The sequence below is a fragment of the Hippocampus zosterae genome, chromosome 9, assembly GCF_025434085.1.
Source record: "Hippocampus zosterae strain Florida chromosome 9, ASM2543408v3, whole genome shotgun sequence".
Taxonomy (NCBI): domain Eukaryota; kingdom Metazoa; phylum Chordata; class Actinopteri; order Syngnathiformes; family Syngnathidae; genus Hippocampus; species Hippocampus zosterae.
In genome coordinates this window covers 23,464,372-23,489,798 of record NC_067459.1, presented here as the reverse complement: position 1 = coordinate 23,489,798, position 25,427 = coordinate 23,464,372, and the positions used below count along the sequence as shown (strand labels likewise).

The 25,427-nt window shown below is 41.3% G+C and overlaps 3 protein-coding genes and 2 non-coding genes across 11 annotated transcripts; 1 reads left to right on the top strand and 4 right to left on the bottom strand.

Moving 5' to 3' along the window:
* Positions 1-394: 394 nt before the first annotated feature.
* Positions 395-2,932, bottom strand: LOC127607780 (ADP-ribosylation factor 4-like). The gene is made up of 6 exons (XM_052076436.1): positions 2,524-2,932; positions 1,741-1,821; positions 1,525-1,634; positions 1,392-1,463; positions 1,190-1,312; positions 395-777 (listed from the first exon to the last, which is right to left on the bottom strand). The coding sequence occupies exons 1-6, from the start codon at positions 2,711-2,713 to the stop codon at positions 688-690; spliced, it is 666 nt and encodes a 221-aa protein (XP_051932396.1). The 5' UTR covers positions 2,714-2,932; the 3' UTR covers positions 395-687.
* Positions 2,933-4,071: 1,139 nt separating this feature from the next.
* Positions 4,072-7,977, top strand: LOC127607773 (uncharacterized protein DKFZp434B061-like). Of its 7 annotated transcripts, XM_052076421.1 has the most exons (7): positions 4,072-4,287; positions 4,790-5,054; positions 5,100-5,378; positions 5,469-5,584; positions 5,675-5,970; positions 6,865-6,992; positions 7,604-7,977. In XM_052076421.1, the coding sequence occupies exons 1-7, from the start codon at positions 4,170-4,172 to the stop codon at positions 7,746-7,748; spliced, it is 1,347 nt and encodes a 448-aa protein (XP_051932381.1). In that variant the 5' UTR covers positions 4,072-4,169; the 3' UTR covers positions 7,749-7,977. The 7 variants fall into 7 exon arrangements, with proteins under 7 accessions (XP_051932381.1, XP_051932379.1, XP_051932385.1 ...); XM_052076419.1 differs by having other exon boundaries at positions 4,073-4,287; positions 5,100-5,584; XM_052076425.1 differs by having other exon boundaries at positions 4,074-4,287; positions 4,790-4,943; positions 5,259-5,584.
* Positions 7,978-11,934: 3,957 nt separating this feature from the next.
* Positions 11,935-25,410, bottom strand: dennd6aa (DENN/MADD domain containing 6Aa). Its single transcript, XM_052076416.1, has 19 exons — positions 24,913-25,410; positions 23,414-23,452; positions 23,293-23,335; positions 20,137-20,249; positions 19,533-19,613; positions 19,346-19,451; positions 16,935-17,014; positions 16,806-16,865; positions 16,663-16,718; positions 16,413-16,535; positions 15,365-15,460; positions 15,057-15,151; positions 14,897-14,962; positions 14,553-14,617; positions 13,603-13,692; positions 13,350-13,513; positions 13,078-13,180; positions 12,295-12,369; positions 11,935-12,210 (listed from the first exon to the last, which is right to left on the bottom strand). Exons 1-19 carry the CDS (start codon positions 25,147-25,149, stop codon positions 12,079-12,081), a joined length of 1,824 nt encoding a protein of 607 aa, XP_051932376.1. The 5' UTR covers positions 25,150-25,410; the 3' UTR covers positions 11,935-12,078.
* LOC127608322 (U6 spliceosomal RNA) lies at positions 17,988-18,095 on the bottom strand. Its single transcript, XR_007964240.1, has one exon. It is a non-coding gene; the product is annotated as a U6 spliceosomal RNA (small nuclear RNA).
* LOC127608321 (U6 spliceosomal RNA) lies at positions 20,757-20,864 on the bottom strand. Its single transcript, XR_007964239.1, has one exon. It is a non-coding gene; the product is annotated as a U6 spliceosomal RNA (small nuclear RNA).
* Positions 25,411-25,427: the final 17 nt, after the last annotated feature.

Below are 25,427 nucleotides of genomic sequence, written 5' to 3'. Positions count from 1 at the left end.
GTTTAAGGGGAAAAAAGTGCCCATTGTGGCTCAATGCCCTTATTGCGTTCGGCCCGACGACAGAGCGCCAAAATGGCTGACGCTTTGAATGAAAGTTCGATTAAACTTTTTTTATTGTTGTGAAGATCATTTTATATTATGATGTAGTCAATGTTACATTAAATGTTATGGAATAATTTCGAATTATTTTGAAAATGCATATTTCTTGTTTTTTGTACTATATATTTTGAAAACAATCGAAATTTAATTCACATGAATCAGCTAATTCTTTACCTTTACCAGTTCACCCCAAAAAAATAGTCATACTCATTTCACATACAGAACGCCCAGCACATGCAGAAATTATTTGCCAGTAACAAAGATCATATTGCAGTTCAAAAATAAAACAAATCGATCCACCCTATAGCCACTTTATTGAGGATACATCTGTACAATATGAACTTTGACATTTGTCACAAATGAAATAAAACAGAACGACCTGATCAATCCTTGTATCAGAACCCTTTCTCCAGCATAATAATATAAAAATATAACCATAATATCACCAGAACCATTTCTTATGAGCAAAAACATCCCAAAGTGTTTTTCTTCTTCCTTTGTACTTCGCTTGGTGAGGTGAAGATACTGCGGCCAAAGTGTTGATGAGGCGAGGAGCAGAGAGGGAAGGAGAAGTCCACAACTCATCAGCTAAAACTGCTTCACGATCTGCTTCGAGAGCCAATCCAGACCTTCAACCAGACCTGACCCGCTCACCGCGCAGGACGCCTGAATATAATACTACATGCAGACACACAAACACACGGTAGTTGATTTCTTTTTACATCTGTATAGTTTGGAATGAGAATAACTTGTAAGTCATCAGGCGTTACAGTATAGGAAGAGCTGGGCGATTAATTGATTTTATTTATTAGTTTTGATTTTGATCATTTTAAAAAATCTAATTATTTTAGTAGTTCCAAGTATGTCTTTGTTGATGTGTGCTGCTGAATTAACAACATGAAGTTATCAATAATTAAAAATGTCCGATGTTTACATTCATGTTTTGCTATTTATCCAATAGATAAGCGCGGAGGAAAAACATGAATTCAAATCAGAAATTGGATTCTCTGAGAGAAAAAAAAGGAGATTTTATTTGAAGGCCACATCTTCCAGGCCTCGGGTCACATGTAACATGTAACGTGTAACATACCGGCTGCGTGACCCCCGACAGGCACAGGCCGTCGCTGACCTGAGCGACTGTCATGGCTTGAGGAAGGTCCTGCTTGTTGGCAAACACCAGCAGCGCCACCTTTCTCAGCTCGTCCTCTTCCAGCTGTCAAACAACACCGCTTATCAAATGAATACATCAATATGTTTACGATTATTGATTGAGTGACTGATTTATGACTCACGATCCTATGCAGCTCTTCAGATGCCTCTTTGAGTCTCTGGGGGTCATTACTGTCCACCACAAAGATGACACCCTGTACAAACAAACATTCGTTGACATTTTCAAAAAGCAATTGATGGAAATGAATCACTTACATTAGTGTTTGTGTAGTAGTGTCTCCATAGCGGTCTGATGACAGTTTGCCCACCGACGTCCCAAACAGTGAAGGAGATATTTTTATATTCAACTGTTTCCACGTTAAACCCTGCATGTAAAAAATAAATGAATACAAAAAAAAATCCCACTGGATGATTTTTTTTTCACTTTACAATTTTCAAAAGGTGTTGTTGCTAACTATTTTATTGACTGACCCACAGTGGGGATGGTAGTGACCACCTCAGCCAGCTTCAATCTGTACAGCAAAGTTGTTTTACCGGCAGCATCCAGACCCACTGTGACACACAAAACAACAACATACGTAGTGGTAAAAGTATAACTATATTCAAAAGAAGCGATTAAAATTGTTATTGTGCTAATCTTTTTTTTTTTGTTGGTTCTCACTCAGAGATGGCGTGGATGTGGATGTGGGTGTGAACGGTTGTTGGTCTCTATGTGTACCCTTAGACTGACTGGCAACCAGTTCAGGGCTTAGTCCGCCTTCTGCCCAAAGTCAGCTGGGATAGGCTCCATATTTTGGGGTGTAATCCCACCTTTGGCCACTAGAGAGTGGCACACCATTGTTTTTAAGACTAATTTTGAAAGCATCCGAAAAACTCAGACAAGACAGATTCTTTGAAAGCTTTTATTCATATCAATCGTGTATTTGTTCTTTTGTGTGTAGTTCATATAAAGAACCACAGTAGGAGTCTAAGAATGTGGCATCCATGTGAAAAAGGCAGAAAAACGACAAATATCAAAATGATCCCTGGGTGCGTTTATTACCAGTTTAGTAATACACTAACGCAATGGAGGGCGGGGAGGGGGTTACTCTATTGCAAATATTTTTTGCATTCCCCATTAATAATATTAATACGAATACCCATGACAATAATAATAACAAAAACAAAAATTATGACACAGCCACTATTACTTATGCTAACACTACCAATAACAATAATGATAATAATGACGAACCAAATCAATCCTGAACTCACCCATGAGAATCCTGGCTGGAGTTTTGGCAGTAAACATGGAGAAAAGTCGCGAAATGAAGACGCCCATAGTTGTGCTCAGCGTGTCCTCTTCGAATGATCTTTGTGTTGTTGCTCTGTGGTCAATGGGGGTCCTTGGTGGTGTGTGTGCCTTTATAGGCTGGGACGGGGTGTGTGTGTATATGCGCGTCATTTCATTTCATGTCATGCGTGTGCATGTCAGATGAGTCCACGGTGACAGCGGACAGGTTGCAACAGAAGCGCGACTTCCGCTTCAAAATATTGACACGCACCTTACGCCGGAAGTTGTAATTTGTTGAGGCCCGTTGACACGACGACACATCCTGCTGGGCTTCCATGGAAGCGGTTTCAAATCGCTTTGGGTGGTTTGAGGAACGACGAAGAAAAGCGCAAGAATTCAAAGCGTATTGGAACGTCACGTGACGTCACGCCCACGGATCTCCGTGCAACGTCATAACCGCCGAGCTGCTTTTCTCCACGTGGAGCGAAACACACAACACAACATGGTTGGAGCACACCCAAAAGCGTTTTTTTAAAGATTTCATACTTTGAGACAACTTTCAGCGATTTTATCCTTCATTTATGGAAAAAGCAAATGACAATGACATTCAAACTATGCTGAGAAAATTTTTAATTCGTCCTCCTGGCATTTTTCTTCCTACGTTTCTTAAATAATGTGTATTTTACATCAAATATGTTTTTATTGTATGGGGGATACTTCTGTATTTCTGTTGAATATGTGTGGATATTTTGTTTTGGTTTGGTTTTGGCATCTTCTCATATTTCTGTATGTTCTTCTAAAATGTATGTATTTGTCATCAAACTATTCCTATAGAATTTTTGTACTTTCATCCCAATGTTTGTGTATTTTGCAACTAATATTTCTTTTTATCGAATATTTTCTTCCAAAACTATTTGGATTGTTTAACCTTTTCAACCCTAATTAATTTTTATTGAAAATCTAATATTTCTTTTCATCCAAGTTTTCTATTTTCTTCCCATGTTTGTATATTTTCATGTATATAGTGTGATTTTAAAAATATATACGGCATATTTATAATCTCACTTTTTGAAAGATGTATAGCAAACGTACCACGGCGCACAGCTAACATGGTTATCTTCAAGCGGAGAGAATATGAAACCTGGACCTCCCTTTTCAATGTGATTGCCACAACCCCCGTTGAAGAACGAGTGCACGCTTGTGTAAACAGTTGATCTCAGTTGTTTAGTTTTGCTTCGCCTATTGAAAATGTTTAACTTTTTTCCACTTGAGTCATGCAGGTTAAAGGTCATATTCATGGTGGGAAAAGTTCTTGCATGATTTCTCTTGGTCTCATTTTTTTATATAAAAAAAAAGAGGCATCTGAACAGAGGCGTGTAGACTTTTTGCATCAACAGTAGCTCTCATATCGAACTGTCCGCCCACTGATCCAAGTTATGTGAGTGTGTGTGTGTGTGTGTTCGTGTGTGTATACACAGTAAAGAGGATGTGAGAAACACCCAGAAACAAAACTTAGCAAAGGAAGAAACGAAAGTGATTCTGTCCATGCACAAACACACTCATACAGACACACGGTACACTCTGTCAGAGAGTCCACGGAGTTCCACGGTTGTACATCGAGGTGAAGATGGGCAAAATAAAAACAACTGTTTATTCCATCAGCCTGATGATGATGATGATGATGATGATCACCGAAACATCCGTCAGTTCCAGCAAAAATGAAGTCGCGGACATGTTTGCAACAGGTACTGTAAGAAAAATACATCACTTTGTACTTAAAAAAATGTATGCAATGTTCATTATCAAGTCTTTTTTTTCCCCCCCAAGGATGAAAATAAGACTGACCTTGTTGTTTTTGCTTTCACCATGTGACAATCAGACACTCGTTCGGACTTTAAATCAAATGTCATTCCTGGAAATATGTTGATCTTTGTGACGCGAATGTTTTGCCAACCCACAGTAACGTTAGGTCATCACTGACCGTTGATGTTGGTCAAATTAACGGTTTAGAAGATCAGTGAGTTGTCGTAAATTGTCACAAGTTGTCCAAACAAATTGCTTGGTCCTAATTAATTGTTGACATCATGACGGAAAAAATATGACTTCGGTTTTGTAAAATTAGGTCTCAATTCATCAACCATCTACCAAATGCTTCCCGGACATATGTGACGACTTCAAATGTGAAAGGGTTTTTATTTTTACTGGGTCAGTCGTTGACTTGACTTCTGTTTCTCTTTTACGGTGTAGCTGCACCATACAACTTAAACGGAAAGATGTTCACGTTGTCTTCTAATGGTCGAAGACAAGCAGGAGTGTCTTTCTACCCGCCTTACTTCACTTTCCACAAGAACAAAGTTTGGGCCGACCCGACCAGGGTTTACCCACATGGAGCTTATCGCTCCTGGGCCTATCGATCCTGGGATGGCCCAACCAGACCATATCGCTCCTGGGCCTACTGGACTCGGGCCAATCGTTCCTGGCCAGACCCAACCAGGGCCTACCCAACCAGGGCCTACCCAAACAGCGCCGACCCAACCAGGGCCTACCCAACCAGGGCCTATCGATCCTGGGATAGCCCAACCAGGCCATATCGCTCCTGGGCCTACCGGACTCGGGCCAATCGTTCCTGGCCAGACCCAACCAGGGCATACCCAACCAGGGCCTACCCAAACAGCGCCTACCCAACCAGGGCCTACCCAACCAGGGCCTACCCAACCAGGGCCTATCGATCCTGGGATAGCCCAACCAGGCCATATCGCTCCTGGGCCTACTGGACTCGGGCCAATCGTTCCTGGCCAGACCCAACCAGGGCCTACCCAACCAGGGCCTATCGATCCTGGGATAGCCCAACCAGGCCATATCGCTCCTGGGCCTACCGTACTCGGGCCAATCGTTCCTGGCCAGACCCAACCAGGGCTTACCCAACCAGGGCTTACCCAACCAGGGCCTACCCAACCAGGGCTTACCCAACCAGGGCCTACCCAACCAGGGCCTACCCAACCAGCGCCTACCCTAGCTGGACTACAGAAGCCCCCACTAAAGGTGAGTGTCATCCATCTATCTATCAGAACATTCAATGATCCTTTCATCGACCAATTTATCACCCGCTCTATCTGCTATCCGCACACGTAGGTGTGACAGTGTGTCTGCGCTACTTGTTGGACAGCCAGACTTCATCCCGCGACATCTTCACCCTCAGCCCGACCAGCCGAGCCCCTTTGACACTGTCCTCAAGCTATGACGGCAGCGACCTGATGATCTTGAGCTCCGTATACTGGAGCATGAGGCTCAAGGCCAACGTGAGGATCTGGGCCGGAATCAGGGACGACCTGTGGACCAGACTGTGCCTCACCGTGGACACTGTCAGGGGAGTCGTGCAGGTCTTCAGCGGATCCTACATGAGCATCAGGAAGATGGCACCTAGCAAGGTGTCGGTCCATTTGTCCATCCGTCTGTCTGTCTGCTAATTTGTCTTTCTAGCCATTCCTAGTGTGCTGTCCGTTTCTCTTTTGGATGCATCCATCGGACGTTCCACCTCTCTATCCGTCAGTCTGTCTCTCTCGCTATCCATTTCCCATGTACTGTCCAGCAACCAGGCGGCCCCGTAGTCCATTGGTTAGCACGTCGGCTTCACAGTGCAGAGGTACCGGGTTCGATTCCAGTTCCGGGCTCCCTGTGTGGAGTTTGCATGTTCTCCCCAGGCTTGTGTGGGTTTTCTCCGGGTGCTCCGGTTTCCTCCCACATTCCAAAAACATGTATGGCAGGCTGATTGGACGCTCTAAATTGTCCCTAGGTGCGAGTGTGGGTGTGGATGGTTGTTCGTCTCTGTGTGCCCTGCGATTGGCTGGCAACTGATTCAGGGTGTCCCCCGCCTACTGCCCGAAGACGGCTGGGATAGGCTCCAGCACCCCTCCGCGACCCTAGTGAGGATCAAGCGGTTCAGAAAATGGATGGATGGATGTCCAGCAACCACCTTTCTATCCATCTTTTCACCCATCTCGCCATCCATCCATTCGTCGCTCTCTCTCTCTCTCCATTCATCCGCCATCAATTCATCGTTCTATCTGGCATGTGTCTGTTTATCCATCTGTCTTTCTGTCCATCCACTGGTCTCTCTTTCACCCACTCATCAATCCGTTCCCCTGCCTCCATCTCTCTCTGTTCATTCATCGCTCCTTCAGGCTTGCCACCGTCGATCCTCTGTCTACCCGTCCATCCTGCCATCTCTCCACCCATCTAGCCATCCGTCCATCTATTTATCCGTCTGCCATTTATCAATCTAGCTGTCTCGGAAGAACTCGAGTGTGCGTGTGTGTGTTCAGTATGTGTGGTCAGGTGAGCCTGTGATCGCCATGTCGGGAGTGGACGGTCAGGTGACGGATGTGCAGATTTGGGACTACCCGCTTTCATACAATGACATCTTCAATTACATGACCCCACACAACTACGGGTAAGACCTGTATCATGATCGATATGGATTTTTTTTTTTTGGGGGGGGGGTTGTTGATGCTGTTTCTAATATTTGGCGGGATAGAATTTCCTTCAAATTTCCAATGAAAAGTTCCCAGAATTTTTTGTTGACCAGAATTTCAGAAATTAGTTGAAACATTTCTGACCGATTTCCGACAAGAGTAATTCACTCGGAATTTCTGACCAAATGTCCCATGGAAATATTTTAGCAAAGCTCTGGAAAGTCAGAAAACAATTGCGACCACATTTCCTTTGGGAGGTTTCTGAAGTTTCCAGGAATTCTTTAGAAATATGTCCACCTAATGTCTTATTTTTTTTCACTGGAATTTCTGAAATGTAAGGACTTTTAGTCCCAAAGTCTCGAGAAATATACCGACGACAGCAAATACCCTGCAATTCACCAGAAATTCTGAGATTTACTGAGAAGAAATTAAGTATTTCTTCCACGTTTTTGAGGATAGAAACATTCGTTTGCAATTTTTGACCACATTTCCCACAAGTTCCCTGCCAATCTACCGGACAACTTTCACTTAATTTCCTAGTTATTTACTGGAGAGTTTGAAAAGCCCTCTTTTTTTTGTTTCTTGAAAGCTGGCCCAGAGGCTCTGTGCTGACGTGGTCCGACATTCGGTATACGGCGACAGGGCGCGTCCTGCTGGAGGACGTCTACGAGCAAAGGCAGGCGGCAAAGACCCGCAAGAAGAAAAAGGCAGCGCGGAAGAGCAAAAAGGAATGATTTCAATGATTGAGATTTTTGTCCTCGCCTTGCCCATTGTAAACCTTGGTGTAGGTTTGTTGTTGCTTCAGTGGATCATAATAGAAATTTAAAACACTTGATTGACAGCCCCCACTCCTCCACCCCCGATAAACTAACAGCTTCTTTTTTTTTAAACATTGTTTCCACTATACATTTTTGTAATCACCAAATAGTAGAAAATAAAGACAGAGCATGAGTGACATTTGGATTTTTTTTTTATGTCTGATAAGATGATTCATTTTGCTAACATGATTTCAGTGAAGTGAGATAAAATAGGCTCCTTTTTAGGATTTTAATCTGTTTTTTAAACAATACTTTATTATTCCCTCTTCCCTCGATTTCCTTGATGATTTAATGAAAAAATAATCATACTTTTAAAAAAAATTGTAAAATAATTATTTTCAAATAAAAATGCTATGAAAATTTTACACATTATGCATTTTAAAAGTTTAATTTCCCCATTTTTCTTCAGTTTAAATATTTTTCAAATGCATTGTTTTTATTGACGTTAAAAAAAAGTCAGGAATCAAATAACAACGCAAACAATTTGAATTTCAAAACTTTTCGGCATGAAATTAAAAATATCCACAAATGACATAAATTGTGAAAGAAACTATTTTTTTTTTACAAGTTGTCACAGAAACAAAAGACGTTGACCGTGTGGCTGTTTTAAAATTTTTATTAGAATACTATTGACTCAAGCATGAGCTGTATTTTTCGTCAACAAAAATGAAAAGCAACCGTTGACTTTCAAATGAAATGCTCATTTCACGTCATTAGTCTCCAAAATGATACAAGTGGTTTCATGTAGTGGTTCAATGTTAGCCTACTGTCGTTTGCGTCTTTAGCTTATACGCTATTAGCACAATAGTTATTTGTACATTTTTAATTACACCATTTTGTACAAAAAAAAAGACGTCTCCATTGTTAAACACATACATACACAAAAAAAAAACATAATTGTTAAAATATGCTTCTTTGTTATAAATATACAGTAAAAGCTTTGCCGCTGCAAGTGTGCATGATGTGAAATAAAATAACAACATAAAATAGTATGGGTATTAATTCATTTCAAATAAAGCATTTTCCACCAAATTTATAATGGAAGGTTTTCTATAATTCACTAGATTTTCAGAAGTTTAACTAGAAAATCATCTGCCAAATTCACCGATTGATTTGAAATTCACTTTTTGACCACATTTCTTTTGAAATGCTTGCAGAAATTTTCGGACAAATCGCTGATGCAAAGCTTCCAGAAATTCATTGGGAATGTTTCCACCAAATTAATTGAAAACATTTTATAGGGAAAATGCAGGGAGGTTCAAACATTTTCCATGAATGGTTTCCAAACATTCAACGGGAAGATTTTGTCAAATTACAAATATACTTTCCATAAATTGCCTGCAAATTTTCCACGGTGTTTAGGTTAGATAAAATAATAACATAAAAATTATACAATTATTAATAGTCAAGCAGCAATCATGATGTTACACAATGGGTTTTACGCTCCTTTGGGGGAATTGTGAAAAAGAAGGATGCCAATTTAGAAGTACAATCATGTCAAAACAAAGAGTAAAAAAAAAAAAAAGAAGACAAACGTCAAATAATGCTGTAAAATGGTGGCCAAAATAATGCAATAATAAATACATTTTTGTTGACTATTCCGAGTGTGAGTGAAATTTATTGAGACTTCCTGAGAGATTTTGAAGGCATTTAAGAGGGAAAATAATACAAAATGGCGTCAGTTAGCTTAACAAGCAGAAATTAAGGCCATGTGATCATTTTTAACACATTCAAACAATCAGTTAGAAACTGTAGTTTGGGAAATTTCCGCCAAATTTCCCGAGAGAGAAAAGTTTCAATTTTTTTTAAAGAAGTTCAGATTTTTTTTGTGTGTGTGTGATGAAGTTTCAGTCAAATTTCCAACATATTTCTTGTCGGAAACGTTTTACAGTATTCTATATTTCCATCTCCAAGAATGTTCTGCCAATTTTCTTTAAAACACAACTATAGACACACAAGGAATATATCTATACGGTTAAGTGAAATAATGTTCCACCCAAAAAAGGTCCCAGAAAATTCCCGACAATTATTCCATGATTTCCACACCATTTAACTCAATAACCAGAAATTCACTAGATTTTTGGAAACATTCTGTCAGTTTCCAGAAATGTTCCAGAATTTTCTTTGAAGAAAAGAAATTCAACCATTTCTGAGCAAATTCAAGCAGTTGAACCGAATTTTTTGATTGACCGGTAGAACATTCCCAAAATTCTCTGCCACAGTTCCCATGTAAATTGTCAGCAACTCACTCAAAGATCGTTGAAAGAATTTCTACTTAAAAGTTCATGCAGAACTGAAATAACGCAATGCAAAACTTGTCTGGCCAGGTGGTCATGAGACATGGATGCAAAAAATGTGAAAATGTGCAAGTCGCTGGTGTTGCATCATTGCTGTGCTATTGACTGTCTTTGACATTTTTTTTAATAAAACGATAACATAATAAGAAACTTTTTTTTCTCCAAACGGTTGAGGATAAGCTATTTTTAGTCATTTAATTTCTTAGTTTGAAAATAAAATTATGTCAAAATTTCACATGGTAAGTTTTCAGCAATTTTGAAATTTCCACCAAATTTCCCATGGAATGTTTTCTATAACTTACTGGGAATTCACAAATTTACTGTAAAAATTCCTCTGAATTTCCCATGAAAAGCTTTCGGTAACTCACCAGAAATTCTGAGGTTTACTGAAAAATGTCCGGCAAATTTCCCTTGAAGTTTTCAGGAACTCAAGGAAAATATAGAAATTTACTGAATAGCCACATTTCCAGAAACTAGAATTTTGTCACCCAAAATTCCATGAAAAGTGTCCATCAATTCCCCCATTTAATGTCACCAATTTCAGAAATGTACAGGAATCTTTCTGCTCAATTTACACAGAAATTTGGAAACGTCCTCATGGAATTGCCAGGGATTTACCAGAATTTAATGGCAAATTTTCTATATGTTCCATTTACTGGACAATTTTCTCCAGCAATTTGCTGGATTTCCTGTACAGAAATTTCCAAGAAGTGACAGGTTTGATTTTATTTATTTATTTATTTCCAAAGGAAATTTTGTTGCAGTGTCTTATGGGAAATCTGAAATCATTCCTAGAGAATTGCCATAAATGAAACTTTGTCACCAAAATATCCATGAAAAGTTTCCAACAATTCTCCAGAATCTCAGGATTGTACAGGAAAATTTCGATTAAGCTTCCCATGGCAAATTTCAGAGGTTGAAAATATTTGATTGGAATTTCGAAGAATGTTCCAAAATTTTGCAACAAATTTTCCTTTCATTTGTTGTCATTTACTGGACATACTGAATCAAATTTCCTGTGTCAAATTGATTGAAAACAAACACAAAATAAAGACTACATTTCCAGATAGACAGGATTAAAAAAAAAAAAAATATTCATTCATTCATTCATCTTCCGAGCCGCTTGATCCTCACTAGGGTCGCGGGGGGTGCTGGAGCCTATCCCAGCTGTCTTCGGGCAATAGGCTGGGGACACCCTGAATCGGTTGCCAGCCAATCGCAGGGCACACAGCGACGAACAACCATTCGCACTCACACTCACACCTAGGGACAATTTAGAGTGTTCAATCAGCCTGCCATGCATGTTTTTGGAATGTGGGAGGAAACCGGAGCACCCGGAGAAAACCCACGCAGGCCCGGGGAGAACATGCAAACTCCACACAGGGAGGCCGGAGCTGGAATCGAACCCGGTACCTCTGCACTGTGAAGCCGACGCGCTAACCACTGGACTACCGGGCCGCCCTAAAAATAATAATAATAAATAAAAATTCCAAAGAAAAATGTCATGAAATTTCCCTACACTTTTCGTAAGAAAAATCTGTTGGAGCGGAACTCTGTCCAAGATTTTTCTGTCACATTTCGCAAGAAGGCTCTCATTTTCTGGAGGGTGGCATGACCTGGATGCAGACGCCTGATTGGCGACTGCCAAACCGAGTGTGTCGCTGGTGCTCGATTGTTGTTGTTGTGCTGTTTATTGGATGTTAGTCCTGTTGAAAATATAAAAATTAAAAGCACCACTATAGGCTGCTTGCTTACTAGTATCTGTGATTTTTTTTTTTTACAAGTATACACGGAGAGAAGTGCACTTTAAAAGCAAATCTTCAAAAAAGAAAAGCCTTGTCAAGTGGCGAGAAAAATCCCTCCGGACATTTGGAAATGATCGAGACAACACAGAGTGTTCTTCATGTGTTAGGGGCCATTTTTTTTTGTTGTTGTCTTGGATTCAAAGTTCAGGGTGTGGTGGGTTTGTGGAGGATACCCTGGAGGTCTTCAGGCAAGGCTAGGATGACGCCGTCGATGTGAGCTTGCAGTTTGGCCAGCGTGCCGGCTCGCACGGGCAGATGGTCCTTCTCCGCTTGACTCTGGAGGAGGAGGGGCAGTGAACACACACGTCAGTGGTTTTCTTTCTTTCTTTCTTTTCTCTTGCTCCAATTTCTTCTACTTGCCAGTTTGTCCTTCAACTTGAGGACCAGATCCACCGTCTCCACCTCCGAATGCCTCTGGACTCGCTGCTGCAGGTCCTAACAAAGACATTCATTCATTCATTCATCTTCCTAACCGCTTGATCCTCACTAGGGTCGCGGGGGGTGCTGGAGCCCATCCCAGCTGTCTCCGGGCAGTAGGCGGGGGACACCCTGAATCGGTTGCCAGCCAATCGCAGGACACACATAGACGAACAACCATTCACGCTCACACTCACACCTAGGGACAATTTAGAGTGTTCAATAAGCCTGCCATGCATATTTTTGGAATGTGGGAGGAAACCGGAGCACCCGGAGAAAACCCACGCAGGCCCGGGGAGAACATGCAAACTCCACACAGGGAGGCCGGAGCTGGAATCGAACCCGGTACCTCTGCACTGTGAAGCCCACGTGCTAACCACTGGCCTACCGGGCCGCCCTAACAAAGACATAACATCACAAAACTCAAATTGGGGTTGCACAACATTTGATGGGGTAAAAAGCTTTAAAAATCTAAATTTTCCAAGAGTAAAAGTTATATTGTTTCAAGAATAACCTCCTTTTTTAAAATAAAGGTGTCTAAAATAAGAATATAAGAAAAATGTAAAGTTCTTAAAATAGAACTTTATTCTCAAAACTAATGTACATTGGGATGTTTTTCTTCAAAAATAATTCACGTGGTTTCATTGGTGGGGTCCTTGGAACGCAAAAGCATTTGGGACCTCTTGCTCGATGACACCGAAAACAACCTTCTTCCTTCCTCCTCACCTCCTCACAGAGCGCCTCCAAGTGCAAGGCCTCAAGTTTCTGTGTCATCTCCTTCCTTCTGTTACGGAACCAGCCGTCAAAGTTGGGAGATTTCAGGAATTGCCTGTGGGACACCGCGGGGAAAAATGCGCATTACAGGATGTGAGGACCACAAAAGGAAAAACACTTGGAGAACCCGCAAAGAACCCCATTAACAGCAATTTGCATGAAGCTTTGCAGACGGGAGGCCATTTTGGCCACTCTGTGGCGACGCACGCGCAACGTGGACGTACTTGTAGAGTCCGATCCAGTCTCCCTTGAGTCTGGAGGTGAGCTGCGGGCCGGCCTTCTCCAGCGTCTTCATGAAGTCCTGCTGGACAAACGGCCGCAGCAGAGGCGGACTCTTCCACGGGCTGATGGACTTCTGCAGCGGCATCAGGCTGGCCACGTAGCGCTCCTGCTCCACGGGCAAACAAACGCAACGCTCGCATCGTCAACTTGCCGTCGTCATCGATGACGAGCGTTCACAAATTTTGGGGCACGTACCAGAGGGATGATGAAGCTCTGCGTCAGCTCCAGAAAGTAGCGCCGTAAAATTGCATTCTGGGCCGCCGAGGGCCTCTTCTGTTGAACACCCTGACAAAAAGGCAAGAAGGACGGACTGTCAGAGTCATATAATATTTTGACGAGATGCTGCATGATAAACACTTTGAGCCACATTGAAATACAAATTCCTAAATAGGAATCGGAACGAGAGGTGCTCGCAACAGACACTGTAATCAGCAATTTATTTATTTACTCATTTTTTATGGAGTCGGGGGAGAAAAGTATTGGCCAGTTCTGGTTTGATCTTGGAGCTTCGAAGAAAAAAAAAAAGGGGGAAAAACATTAATGGTTATGGCCAACAGATGGCAGCATTTGGAATAGGGCAGCTTTGGAAAATCAAGTGTTCCAAGAAGTTTGTAAATGATTTTTGTCATATTAAATGTAGTACAAAGAGTATCACAAAAAATAGAAAAAATGATGGATTATTTAAATTTTGAAGTAGAAGTGGTGAGGTATTTGCATACATAAACGCGCACACACATGCATGCTACAGATTCAGGCACACACGGCTAAATACTACTACTACTAAATAGTGTGTAAATGTTTTTTTAGGGTTGTCAAATGTAAAATTGTAACACTTGTGAATATTTTTTCGGTAAATACATTATTTTGCCATCAAGAGCACATTTGCAGTGTTTTTGTTGACATTTAATGGACAAAAAGGACTGTTGAGATGTTTGAAGTGTGAGTAAAACAAACATTCTTAGAATAAGTCACTGTTGCCGTGAAATAAATCTTTTCACAAAAAGCTTGTTGCCTGAGTTTTGTTTGTCCAATACACATAGGAACAAACGTTTTTTTTTTTTTTGTGCGTGTGACAAATTCGGCGAGAGCCTTGACAGATTATTCAGAATGCTGTAAATTGGCTGGCACACAACTAATGCGTTTACCTTCTGGAGCTGCTTGATGATTTCTTCATCTTTGTTGAGATATGGCTTGTATGCTGTATATACACCTGGAAAACACACAGACACACACAAGGTGAGACATGAATGGTCTGTGAGTCTGCTGACTTGATTCTGTCAAGTAAATGATCTAAGTCAGGAGTGTTTCTCCTGAGCCCGTGACCTCATTCACTAGAATCATTCAATCAAGTTCCAAATGATTCAGAATGAGCCTTAAGACTGGAGTCTGAGAGATATTGAGTCGATTTAGGAAGACCATTGCCTGATTTTGTCCCTTCTGCTTCAGATTACAAGTGACCAGCTCGATGCAGAGGACGAAGGAAAGTTACCGGGTTTGGAGTCGAGAGTTTTCAGATTCTTCAGTTTCTTCACTTTCATCTGTTTGGCCATCTCACCTGTAGGGGGCGTGGAGGGTGGGTGTCACGATTTAACGGTCGCATAGCAGTTAAGGCGTCACAAGATTAGGATTTGGATTCGATGTGCAATGACCTGCTTGTTTCATGTCGCCGATGCGGATGATGTGAGGCCAGTGCTGCAGCGTCTTGGCAAAGAAAGGGTTGGTCACTCCCAGGATGACTGACGGCCTACGGGCAGGAGTGACATACCGTCATTACGACTCGGCAAAAACGGATACATATGTCCCATGCATGACCTTACATGTTGAAGTGGTTGCACCACCAAATCCAAATCCATTTCAGCCACCCCAAAAATACACATAACTTCTTTTTAGGTCCCTTAATGCTTGTCACAATAAAGAACATTTGACTGCAGTGAAATGTATTTGCATTTGGACTCACGGAGCCTGCGTCCTGGTGGTGTACTCCTTGAACTCGCTGTCGTGGATGGTGAAGTACGGCCGGAAGTCGCTGCAGTAGCGCAGAGGAGACACGCAGCTACATGCAAAGAGAGCAACGCTATTGAAGGCTGCCGGGGGGCCTTATATTGGGTATAAAATTCAACAACGGGCGCAGATAGATGACAACTGACATTTTTACCTCATGTTTCTGTAATTCTCATTGAAAATTCTGGTCAAATATGTTATTTTCGTCTGATATTTGTCCATTTTGTATTGGATTCCAATATTTTTTTTTAATGTGCAGTATATTTTAGAGACCTTTTATGCATATATGTTGCATTGTTTTCAAACATTTTTTATCTATATATATATTGCGCGTCGTCCCGCACGCGGTCTGTCCTTCCGTCTGTCCCTTTTCAAAACGTACCTACTTCACCGCGCCGCCACTGCGCCGCTCAGGCAGTGGCTCACTACGATCGCGCGGGCATCTTAGCGAAAAAATGTTGTCTACCCACAAGCATTGCAATGAAATTGTTAGTTATTTAGTAGAGCTAAACATCTCTTTATTTTCGCGATAAGCAATGAAGATGAACAAAAAGTTGAACCAAGCAACAACACTTTTGTGGGCCGAAGGCCCATCTTACCAGCCTTCCGCAGAAACTAGCTGATGAGCCGCCCGGAGGGCGGCGAACCAGCTAGTTTTGTATAATACTGATCATAATGGAATAATAAGTATTATTATTCCATTATTGTTATTCTAATTAAATAATAAGAATAAGAATAATTTCAATAACCATTTGGAATGTATTTTCTAATCTTGGTGAATTTTGTTTCTTCCTCATACTCCAGACAATTTAATATTTCCAACATAATTTCTTTGTCTGCCACTATCCCGTGCAAGTGTAACTCACGTTTCGACTTGCGCCAATCCCTGACGTATTTTCTTTCCAGGATATGCCGATCGTACCGACGGCGGTCCTTCGATTGCTCACTTTCAGTTTTCTGATCATGTTTGAGGAAATGTGGAATGAATGGAATTTGGGTACCACCTGACCAGCGCCAGCACGGTGTCTGACGACTCAGCGGGAGAGGGCGCCATGACAACGAGCGCCTCCCCAAGCAGCACCAGCTCCCACAGCATCTGGATGTGGAAGAAGACTGGAAAGAAACACCTGAGCAGACAAAGAGAGGCATTCCATGAACCTTTCATCACATATGCTAAGCATGAACTTGCTCAATGCGTCGTCCGATTCAAAAAACACGGTCAGCCCGAGCTCGAACTTCCAAAACTAAACTTACCTGAAGAGGTCCACTTCATGGATAGTGGGCAGCACAATGGACACCAGACTGTCACTCTGGCCAAAAAAAAAAAGAAGGAAACATCACATTAAGTCTAATCAAAAGAAAATATTTGAATAGAGACTATATAACTTTGTTGTCACCTTAGCCGAATGGACGAGCTGCGACGTTCCCGGTTTGTCGTAGCAGGTTGGGATCCGCACCTGCGGTGGCACTCTCACATGTCAACACACTCTAGGTTTTTCCCCTCGCGAGTCATTGTGTGCTCTTACCTTGACGACCACGCCCATGATGGGCAGCGTGAGGATCCTCCCCGGATGCGGCGTTGGCCAGCGGTCCATATCGTTACAAGCTGTGAGGTTAAAAAAAAAAAAAGCAAAAAGCTTCATGTTATCAAAAAAGATGTGCTAAAGCAAAGGAAAATCTTACGTGTGGGGTGACAATAGAGTGAGTGGACCAGGTTTCATCTTGTGTTTTTCTCATTTATGTGACAATATAAATAATAATATTTGTTGTATTTTGAGTTGTCATACTTTTTGGACAATATTTTTTTCTAAGGTCTATTTTTATTCATTTTTTTGGCAAATATTAGTTTTGCTCCACATGGTGGGATTTGCTTCTATATCAGCGAAGAATGGTGCACTGATGTCACAAAGCTCGACGCACACTGCAGCCCGGACCTGGAGTCGCTGTCTTTAAACTGCAAGCCATTCTACTCGCCACGTGAGTTCACCTCCTTTTTACTAGTCGGTGTTTACATTGCGCCACAAGCTAACGCTAACACGGCGATACAAACGCTAGCTGAACAAGTAAACAAACTTGAACTAAAATACCCAAAGTCACCCCTGATCATTTTGGGCGATTTTAATAGATTTGTGATTTTCTGCACCAAGTGTACAACTGTCATAGTATTGCATTCTACCACTGATCACTTTAGCTCTGCTTGATACTTTGCACATTGTCTCACAGTTGTCACTGCGTAGTACCACCGCACTTCGGTTCACTTATATTACGAAATGTCCTTCCATACTTATTTGTCATGTCCTTGTTTATGATGATACTAATGCAGTGTGTTATACCGGAGACAAATTCCTTGTGTGTTCTACATACTTGGCCATTAAAGTTGATTCTGATTCTGATATTAGTACATAGTCCACATTATTCCCTTCTTCCTTTTGGACAGATCCATTGTAACTTCAACATTATTCAAACCACCATGATAACTCTTCACAATATTTACAAAAAAGGAGGAAAAGGCTATTGTTTTTTGCCGCTGCATTTCCCTATTTCAAAACATCCCAGGCAGTTTTAAGGAAGCATTAATTAAAAATTGGAAACGCTTCACGATTGTGCGTGTCATCCTTGCGCAGGGAAACCATGCTAATCTTCTCTGTATCGTTCCAATTTTAGTATGCGTGTAACCGAAGTTGCACAACATCTGTAGAGGTCAGAGGCCAATATGTAGCGTACCATCTGCACCCCATCCATAGTCACGGTGCACATTTTACCACCTACACAGGTACTAAGCTACCAAATGCCATCAATTCACTACGTTATCACTAATCATTAAGAGACTTAACATCTGAAATTGGACTTGGAAGGTGCACTTACTTTAGCATGGTTGAGTATAAGGACAACGAAGACTATTTGCCGAAGGTGAAGGGGTAGATGGGAAATATATGCAAATTATCTTGCAGACAACGGGTCCTGATTCGCTGTCCTAGACATCACGGCAGTGTTTGGTCGTGATGGGAATTCTGGCTCTTTTTAGAGAGCCGGTTCTTTCGACTCGGCTCACTAAAAAGAGGCTTTTTCAGCTCCCGATGGCTCCTTAGTTTTTTTGTTGCTTAAATTAATTTACTACCAAAAAAATGTAAAGTTATTTGTAAAATGAATTACTAATGCAAAAAATATACAGTATATGAAATATTTATTATTTATATGGCTTTATTTATATTCTTCTGAACATACTCAACATGGAGTACAACATGGAGTGCTCCAAAAAATAAATTACAAAGTACAAAAACAAAGACCCATCTCAAAAATAGGTCAACAAAAAGTTCCAATCTCTGATTGTGTATATTCTCCCAGTCTCTCCTGCTGTGTGACTTTAACTCCTCCCCCTTCTGCTTATGCCACGGGATGTCCACAGCGCTGCCTCATGGATGCCTCAAACAAGGCACCTGCCTGTGCATTTCCTCGGTCCCTCAGGAGATGGCACGACTCCATTTCACCTGCTGCCGTTTCTCATTGCACGTTATCCTTTGCGTTTATAAACGACTTGTTTTGTCCGTAGGTGTTTGTTTTTTCAGTGACATTTTTTGATATTTATATATTTCTTTCAGTCTTTTCTTTTATAAATTTCTTTGAATTTCTGTCATATTTTTGCCGACTGTTTGGATCCAATATTTTTTTCTGATATTTTTGTATATTTGGTGTAACAATCTTGTGGGGGTTTTTTTTGTCCAATACTGTACACTTGTCTACATTACATTTTTCATCAAATCTTGTATTTGGTACAAATGTCTTTCAAATATGTAATAATATTAATTATTATGTGATCTATATTTCAAGCACTCTTGCTTTGGCAGTTGTGGATGCGTTTAGTAGCTAACAGTTCCAACTTTGGCAAATACCTTGTGGCTAACTGACGAAAAAGGCAAAACGTAGAAATAAGACGTACCCGCCTCCAGACACGGTTCCTGTTTCTCAAAGTATTCTGGAGCCATGATTTTGAGGAGCGAGTGGAAGAAGGTCACATAGGGCAGCTTACTGATCAGGACCAGAGACTGCAGAACAGCGACAAGATGATTGATCAGCTCGGGGACAATTGTGGTACAATTTCATATATCCATAACGGTTTCAGTCACCTTCTGGAAATAGCCTCTCTTCAGAGATTTGTCCCGCACTTGACGAAAATACACGTAGCCGTAATAATGGCCCTGCTCCCTCTGGGAACATACACAACATACTGTATACTCAAACTCTACTTAATGCTCTCAGTGCGTAATGTTACGGTGGTTTACGATAATAAACACAGGCCGACAGTAATCTCTCTCTGTATTGGTTATGTTTGGGATAGATCAGAAGAGAGAGCAGCATTTGTCATGTCCTTGTTTATGATGATACTAATGCAGCGTGTTATACCGGAGACAAATTCCTTGTGTGTTCTACATACTTGGCCAATAAAGATGATTCTGATTCTGAGACCAAGCGTAATGGTGGTCTAGTGGTAAACAGTGGAATTACATGCAAAATAAACAGGGGAGATCAAAAGCTATAAACTGTACAAATGTTTAAAAAAATAAAAATAAAAAATCTGCTAAATTGCCAAACCACAAACTCAGAACCTACAATGATGTTGTTTTTTTTTTGGTGGCGTTTGGAAGGTTAAGTATTTTTTGAAACAAAGGTGGAGAACCACTGCTTCAAGTGTACGTTTATGCTGGTGCGTGCGTGATTGTGTGCGACAACCTTGAGGCAGGGCGGCGCATCCCGGTCACTGGTTTCCAGGAAGCAGCCCAGCGACGACTTCCTATTGGAGCCTTGACGAAAGCGGAAGCAAAACTGGGTATCGCCCAGGCAACCTGGAAGCAACCATAGGGAGCCGCAGTGAGGAAATACTGGCCACTGAAAGGGGTCATACTAGGGCAGACACTGACAATTATTTGGATAACCTATTCATCTGGGGATCACTCCTTTTCAAATATTTTTTGGTTGAAAATAAAACAAAACATATTTTAAACTTTTTTCCTATCTTGTAATAATTCCCCATTCATTCCCAATGAGACAGTCGATAAAATAATTCCGCATCATTCCAAATTAGAACAGTTCAGGTCATTCTCAGTACTTTAGATTTTCCCAAAATCCCCATATTCCAACCAATAAAATTCACATCTTAGTATATAGTCCACTATATCTCCTTCCACATTTTGGACAAATCCAAACCATTCTAACTTCAAAATTATTCAAGCCGCCATGAAAGCTCTTCCCGAATTCCCTATATTTACACAAAAAAGGGCAAGATTATTTATATACAAAGTATATATATATATATATAGAGAGAGAGAGAGAGTTTTAAGGAAGCATTAATTAAAAATTGGAAACGCTTCACGATTGTGCGTGTCATCCTTGCGCAGGGAAACCATGCTAATCTTCTCTGTATCGTTCCAATTTTAGTATGTGTGTAACCGAAGTTTCACAACATTAGTAGAGGTCTGAGGCCAATATGTAGCGTAACATCTGCACCCCATCTATAGTCACGGTGCACATTTTAACATACTAAGCTACCAAATGCCATCAATTCACTACGTTATCACTTATCATTACGAGACTTAACATCTGAAAATGGATTTGGAAGGTACGCTGACTTTAGCACGGTCGAGTATAAGGACAACGAAGACTATTTGCCAAAGGTAAAGGGGTTGATGGGAAATATATGTAAATTATCTTGCAGACAACGGGTCCTGATTCGCTGTCCTCAACATGACGACTGCAGTGTTTGTCACGCTGTGAGTAACTAATTGGCTTTAGTTTACAAAGACCAGAATTTGTAGACTATAATGAAATAGAACATAAAAATAGCGATTTAAATCAGTCGCGGACAACACTCGGTCATTTCCGCTCATGCCACGGCATATCTGACGTCATTGTTGCTTCTGCCGCGGCGCGCCCAGAGCCTGCCTGTGCATTTCCTCGGTCCCTCGGGAGATGGCGCGACTACATTTGACCGGCTGCCGTTTCTCTTTGCACGGTATCCTTTGCGTTTATAAACGGCTTGTTTTATTCGTACGTGTTTTTTTGAAAAATTATGTATTTTAAACAGGCAGTTTTTTGTTCAGATTTGAAAAAATTATGGATTTTAAACAGACAGTTTTTTTGTTCAGATCTGAATAAAAATATCCATCCATTATCTGTACCACTTTATCTTAAAGAGGGTTGTGGGCGTACTGGAGCCTATCCCAGCTGACTTTGGGCAGTATACGGGTATTCCCTGAGCTGGTGGCCAGCCATTCGCAGGGCACACACAGACAAACAGCCATTCGCACTCTCAATCACACCTACCGACAATTTAGCGTGTTCTTGGAATGTGGAAGGAAACCGGAGTACCCGGGAAAAATCCCCATTAAGGCACGGGGGAAAGAGAACACCCAAATTCCACACTCGAACCCCAGGCCGCTGCACTGTGAGCTGCACACGCTAAACCGCACAACCACCATGACACCACTTTACACATTTTAAATATTTTTCTAAAAGCCTCTGCAGGAATAGAGAATTAAAACAATTTGAACAGCTAAATAGTCTCTGCCTGCAATTTATAAGTCATGAATGAATGAAATGAGTGGGGGTTGCGTGACGACCAACCGTCATTGACAGTTGCGCCTGAAGCGCGCCACGCTGGAAAACCACTCAAGTGTACAAACTACTGTCACAAATACTTTAAATTGTCCCCTCACAAATGTTTGGGAGAAAAATGAGCGCATGAAAACGACAACTGAAAAAAAAACATTCCAGCTTCAACAGCAAAAATGAACACCTTGTAAGAGGATTGATTTGGAAAAAAAAACATGGAAAATGTCAGCAAATCTTGCAAGCCTGCACTTTAGATATACAAATGTGTTTTACTTCTTTGGCTTTTTAGGTTTCCAGTGATGCTTGTCAAGCAGAGAATGTCAAAGTATCCCACGCAGGCTTCACTGCAAACATTCGGTTGTATTGAAATTTCATTTAATCTTTCAGAACAGTGCGTTTTTTTAAACTAGTTTTTAGGTGCAATTCCCACCACCTTTTATGTCTATATATTTATGCAGTACATTTTAATGACATTTAATTTATTTTAAAACATTATTTAAACCATAATTCATATATTGTTGAAAAACATTAACTTTAGATGGCAAAAGTTTAACAACACTGTAGTAATTGGCACATACTTCAAAGCAATCATTTTTGTCACAAAGCTTTATGAGTGACTTCTTTCATGCTGATGTCACACAACCCCCCCCCCCAAAAAAAAGAAAACTATAGGGCTTGATTGATAGGTTCTCAAGAAAAAACGTTTGGAAAGCTTCAAGATCCAGAAAGAGGAAACAGAGCTGATTCAATGAGTGCCCTTGGCAAGCAGGATGAGGTAAATGCTCCCTTTGACATGGGACGTTTTGAATTTCTTGACATTTTGAGCACTTAATTAATTACCTGCCAGCCCAGGTAACAAAAATGGACCTTTGTTGTTGAAGGCCGTCAATGGCAGTGAACAAGTTCGAAGGATAAAATCATAGAAGTTTCACGGTATAACTCACCTTCATTTTCCTTCTCTTTAGACTTGTATGACTGTCCAAAGAGTGTCAAATTGTTGGGCAATAAGGAATGCAAATAAAATCCTAGATTTTTTTTCCCTCCTCACAAATATCCACGTTTCCAATTTTAATTGTTTGTTTCCGCTTATAAAAAAGCAAAGAATACAAAACTATTTCTGAATTTTCTTCCTGCAAGATTTTTTTTGCCAAAATGAACTTGCATGGAAATAATAGAAATCAAAGAAAAAAAAATCAATTCCAAGTAAGCATGTTGGTGAGTTATATTGTAAAAGAGCTCAGACCAAAATATTGTAAAAAAGCTCAAACCAAAACCTACCTGAGTTGGAGTCTGGGAAGGAGAGGTAGCAAATGCTCGTTTTCTGAGAGGAAAGCACGACAATAACAGGATTTATTTGTTGTGCGAATGGACCGGATCGTAACAGATCAAGCGACCTCACCTCTTTCTCCGACAGCTTGGAATGATGCGGATAAATCACCTGGAGGGGAGACGAGCGCAGTTATCGCACCACAACGCAACATTTCAAGTCATACATAACTTTAATCACAAAACGTAGCACAAAGTCCTTTTCGTGTTCTTGAGAAGCAGTCACAAATGGATTAACTACCTTCACAACTAGTTTGCCTTCCTTCAGTATCAGCTCACTGTTGGCTTTGGGTTCAGATTTAGAAGAAGCAGTCGAACTGCCGCTTGAACTTCATGGCAATTTACCTGCATTTGCGCGATAGAACTAATAATGCATCTCTATGTTTCATAAACAACGTTAGGCCATGCCTTTGAAAATAAGTAGAGTGGAAAAATAGATTGTAACTGTAATTTTCCACTCAATTAACTTGAGATGCACATATGTTCCAGCAATTGAACGTGTACTTAATATTGTACAGTTTCTATATTTTTCACTGACAAGAAAACAGAATGCACATGTTTTTTATTAGACAAAATGTTCTCACCGTATACTGTCCATTTAGTAGACGACCGCCAGCCTAATCACACATAAAGTGAAACGCCATCAACAGGCTAATAGAATTTAGCATGGGTGGTCTGATCATTATAAATCTTTAAACTGCTACTTTAACACACCCGGAGCACCAACACCGACAGAGTTTATGCTAGTCACAAGTGTAAATGCTCTCTTTTCTGTGAAGACTACTAATGGAGCTTATTAAAGGACTGGCTCTGCCTCTTCTTCTCGTGCTTAAATGTGCGACATCTCTTCCAGTAGTAGCTCAGTGCTACCCACCACGTTGTGGCAGGACGTGGTATTACACTGAAGGCATGCAACTCAAAATTTTTATTTGCCTGTACAGTGAAACCTTGCAGTTAAGCGTTCACAAATTTGCTTACTTATTTTTGTTAAGGGGCGGGCTATTCTGTTATTTGCTGCAAAACCCAGCTGTTAAACTGATCTTGAGACATCTGGGTGAGTTGGGAAGAGAGTCTCATCGACAAAAGTAGTGCTTGAACTGTCATATAGCATTGATGCACTGGAACCTAGTTTTAAGACAGTGTTGATGGGTTTTGAGACTTGCTTTTTACGAGTTTAAAAGAAAGTCAAATGTTCATGTTCTTGAGCAATACTGCATGTTCCTCATTTCAATAGTTTGTCTTGTTTTTCAGTGAAGCTATGTGTGCTTGTTTCAGGAAATCTTGCCCAGTAATTGATTTTTTCCCTGATCAATAAGCAGTTGCTTGACATAAAAGTCCTCATTCATTGTTTGTTTTCTTTATGTTTTAGGACCAACGTGTGTTTAACACGCTATCTGTATCATATGTCTATCTGCTTCCTGCACTGAGCAAACAGTTTTACGAAGTGGTTTGTGTTTTCTAGTCCATGAATTAGTCAGAGCCCCGAATAAAACGGTAACTTTTGGAACCCTTCCCAGCGGACTTCCTTCTTCCGATGATTGAGCCAGCTGACATCAGCGGGTCTTCCCTCACCTCCACCGCCTGTCCCAGCTCCAAGTCGAAGCCCACCACGCAGATACAGTGGAGCCAAGTCGAGAAGCGGTCCCAGGGCAGCAGAACGGTGTTCCCCACGGGATCCTCGTCGTCGCCCCCGGGCCCGGCAGGCAGCGGTATCTCCTCGGCTGGCGAGATATTACTAGCGTCATGGTCGTCCAAGTCCTCCGATTCCTCCACCGGCTCCCCCAGCTCCTCCGGGCCTTGCAGAGCCATAGCGACCGGCCCAACGCGGACACGCAGAAGACTGTTTCGTGTTTCCTGCACTTGCGACAGCTGATATTTATGGTCGTTTCTCTCGTGAAAACCGCAAAACTAAAACAGGGGTACACTTAACCACCTAGCTTAGCCACCAGGGATGCTCCAGACGAGCCGGGAATGACGATGTGTTTACGTCATCACGCAAGGACGTTCTCGAGTTGTGTTCAAGCTTCAAGACGGCAGCTCGGAGAAGTGAGCAATCATCGTTCAACACTTATTAAATATCGTCTGTC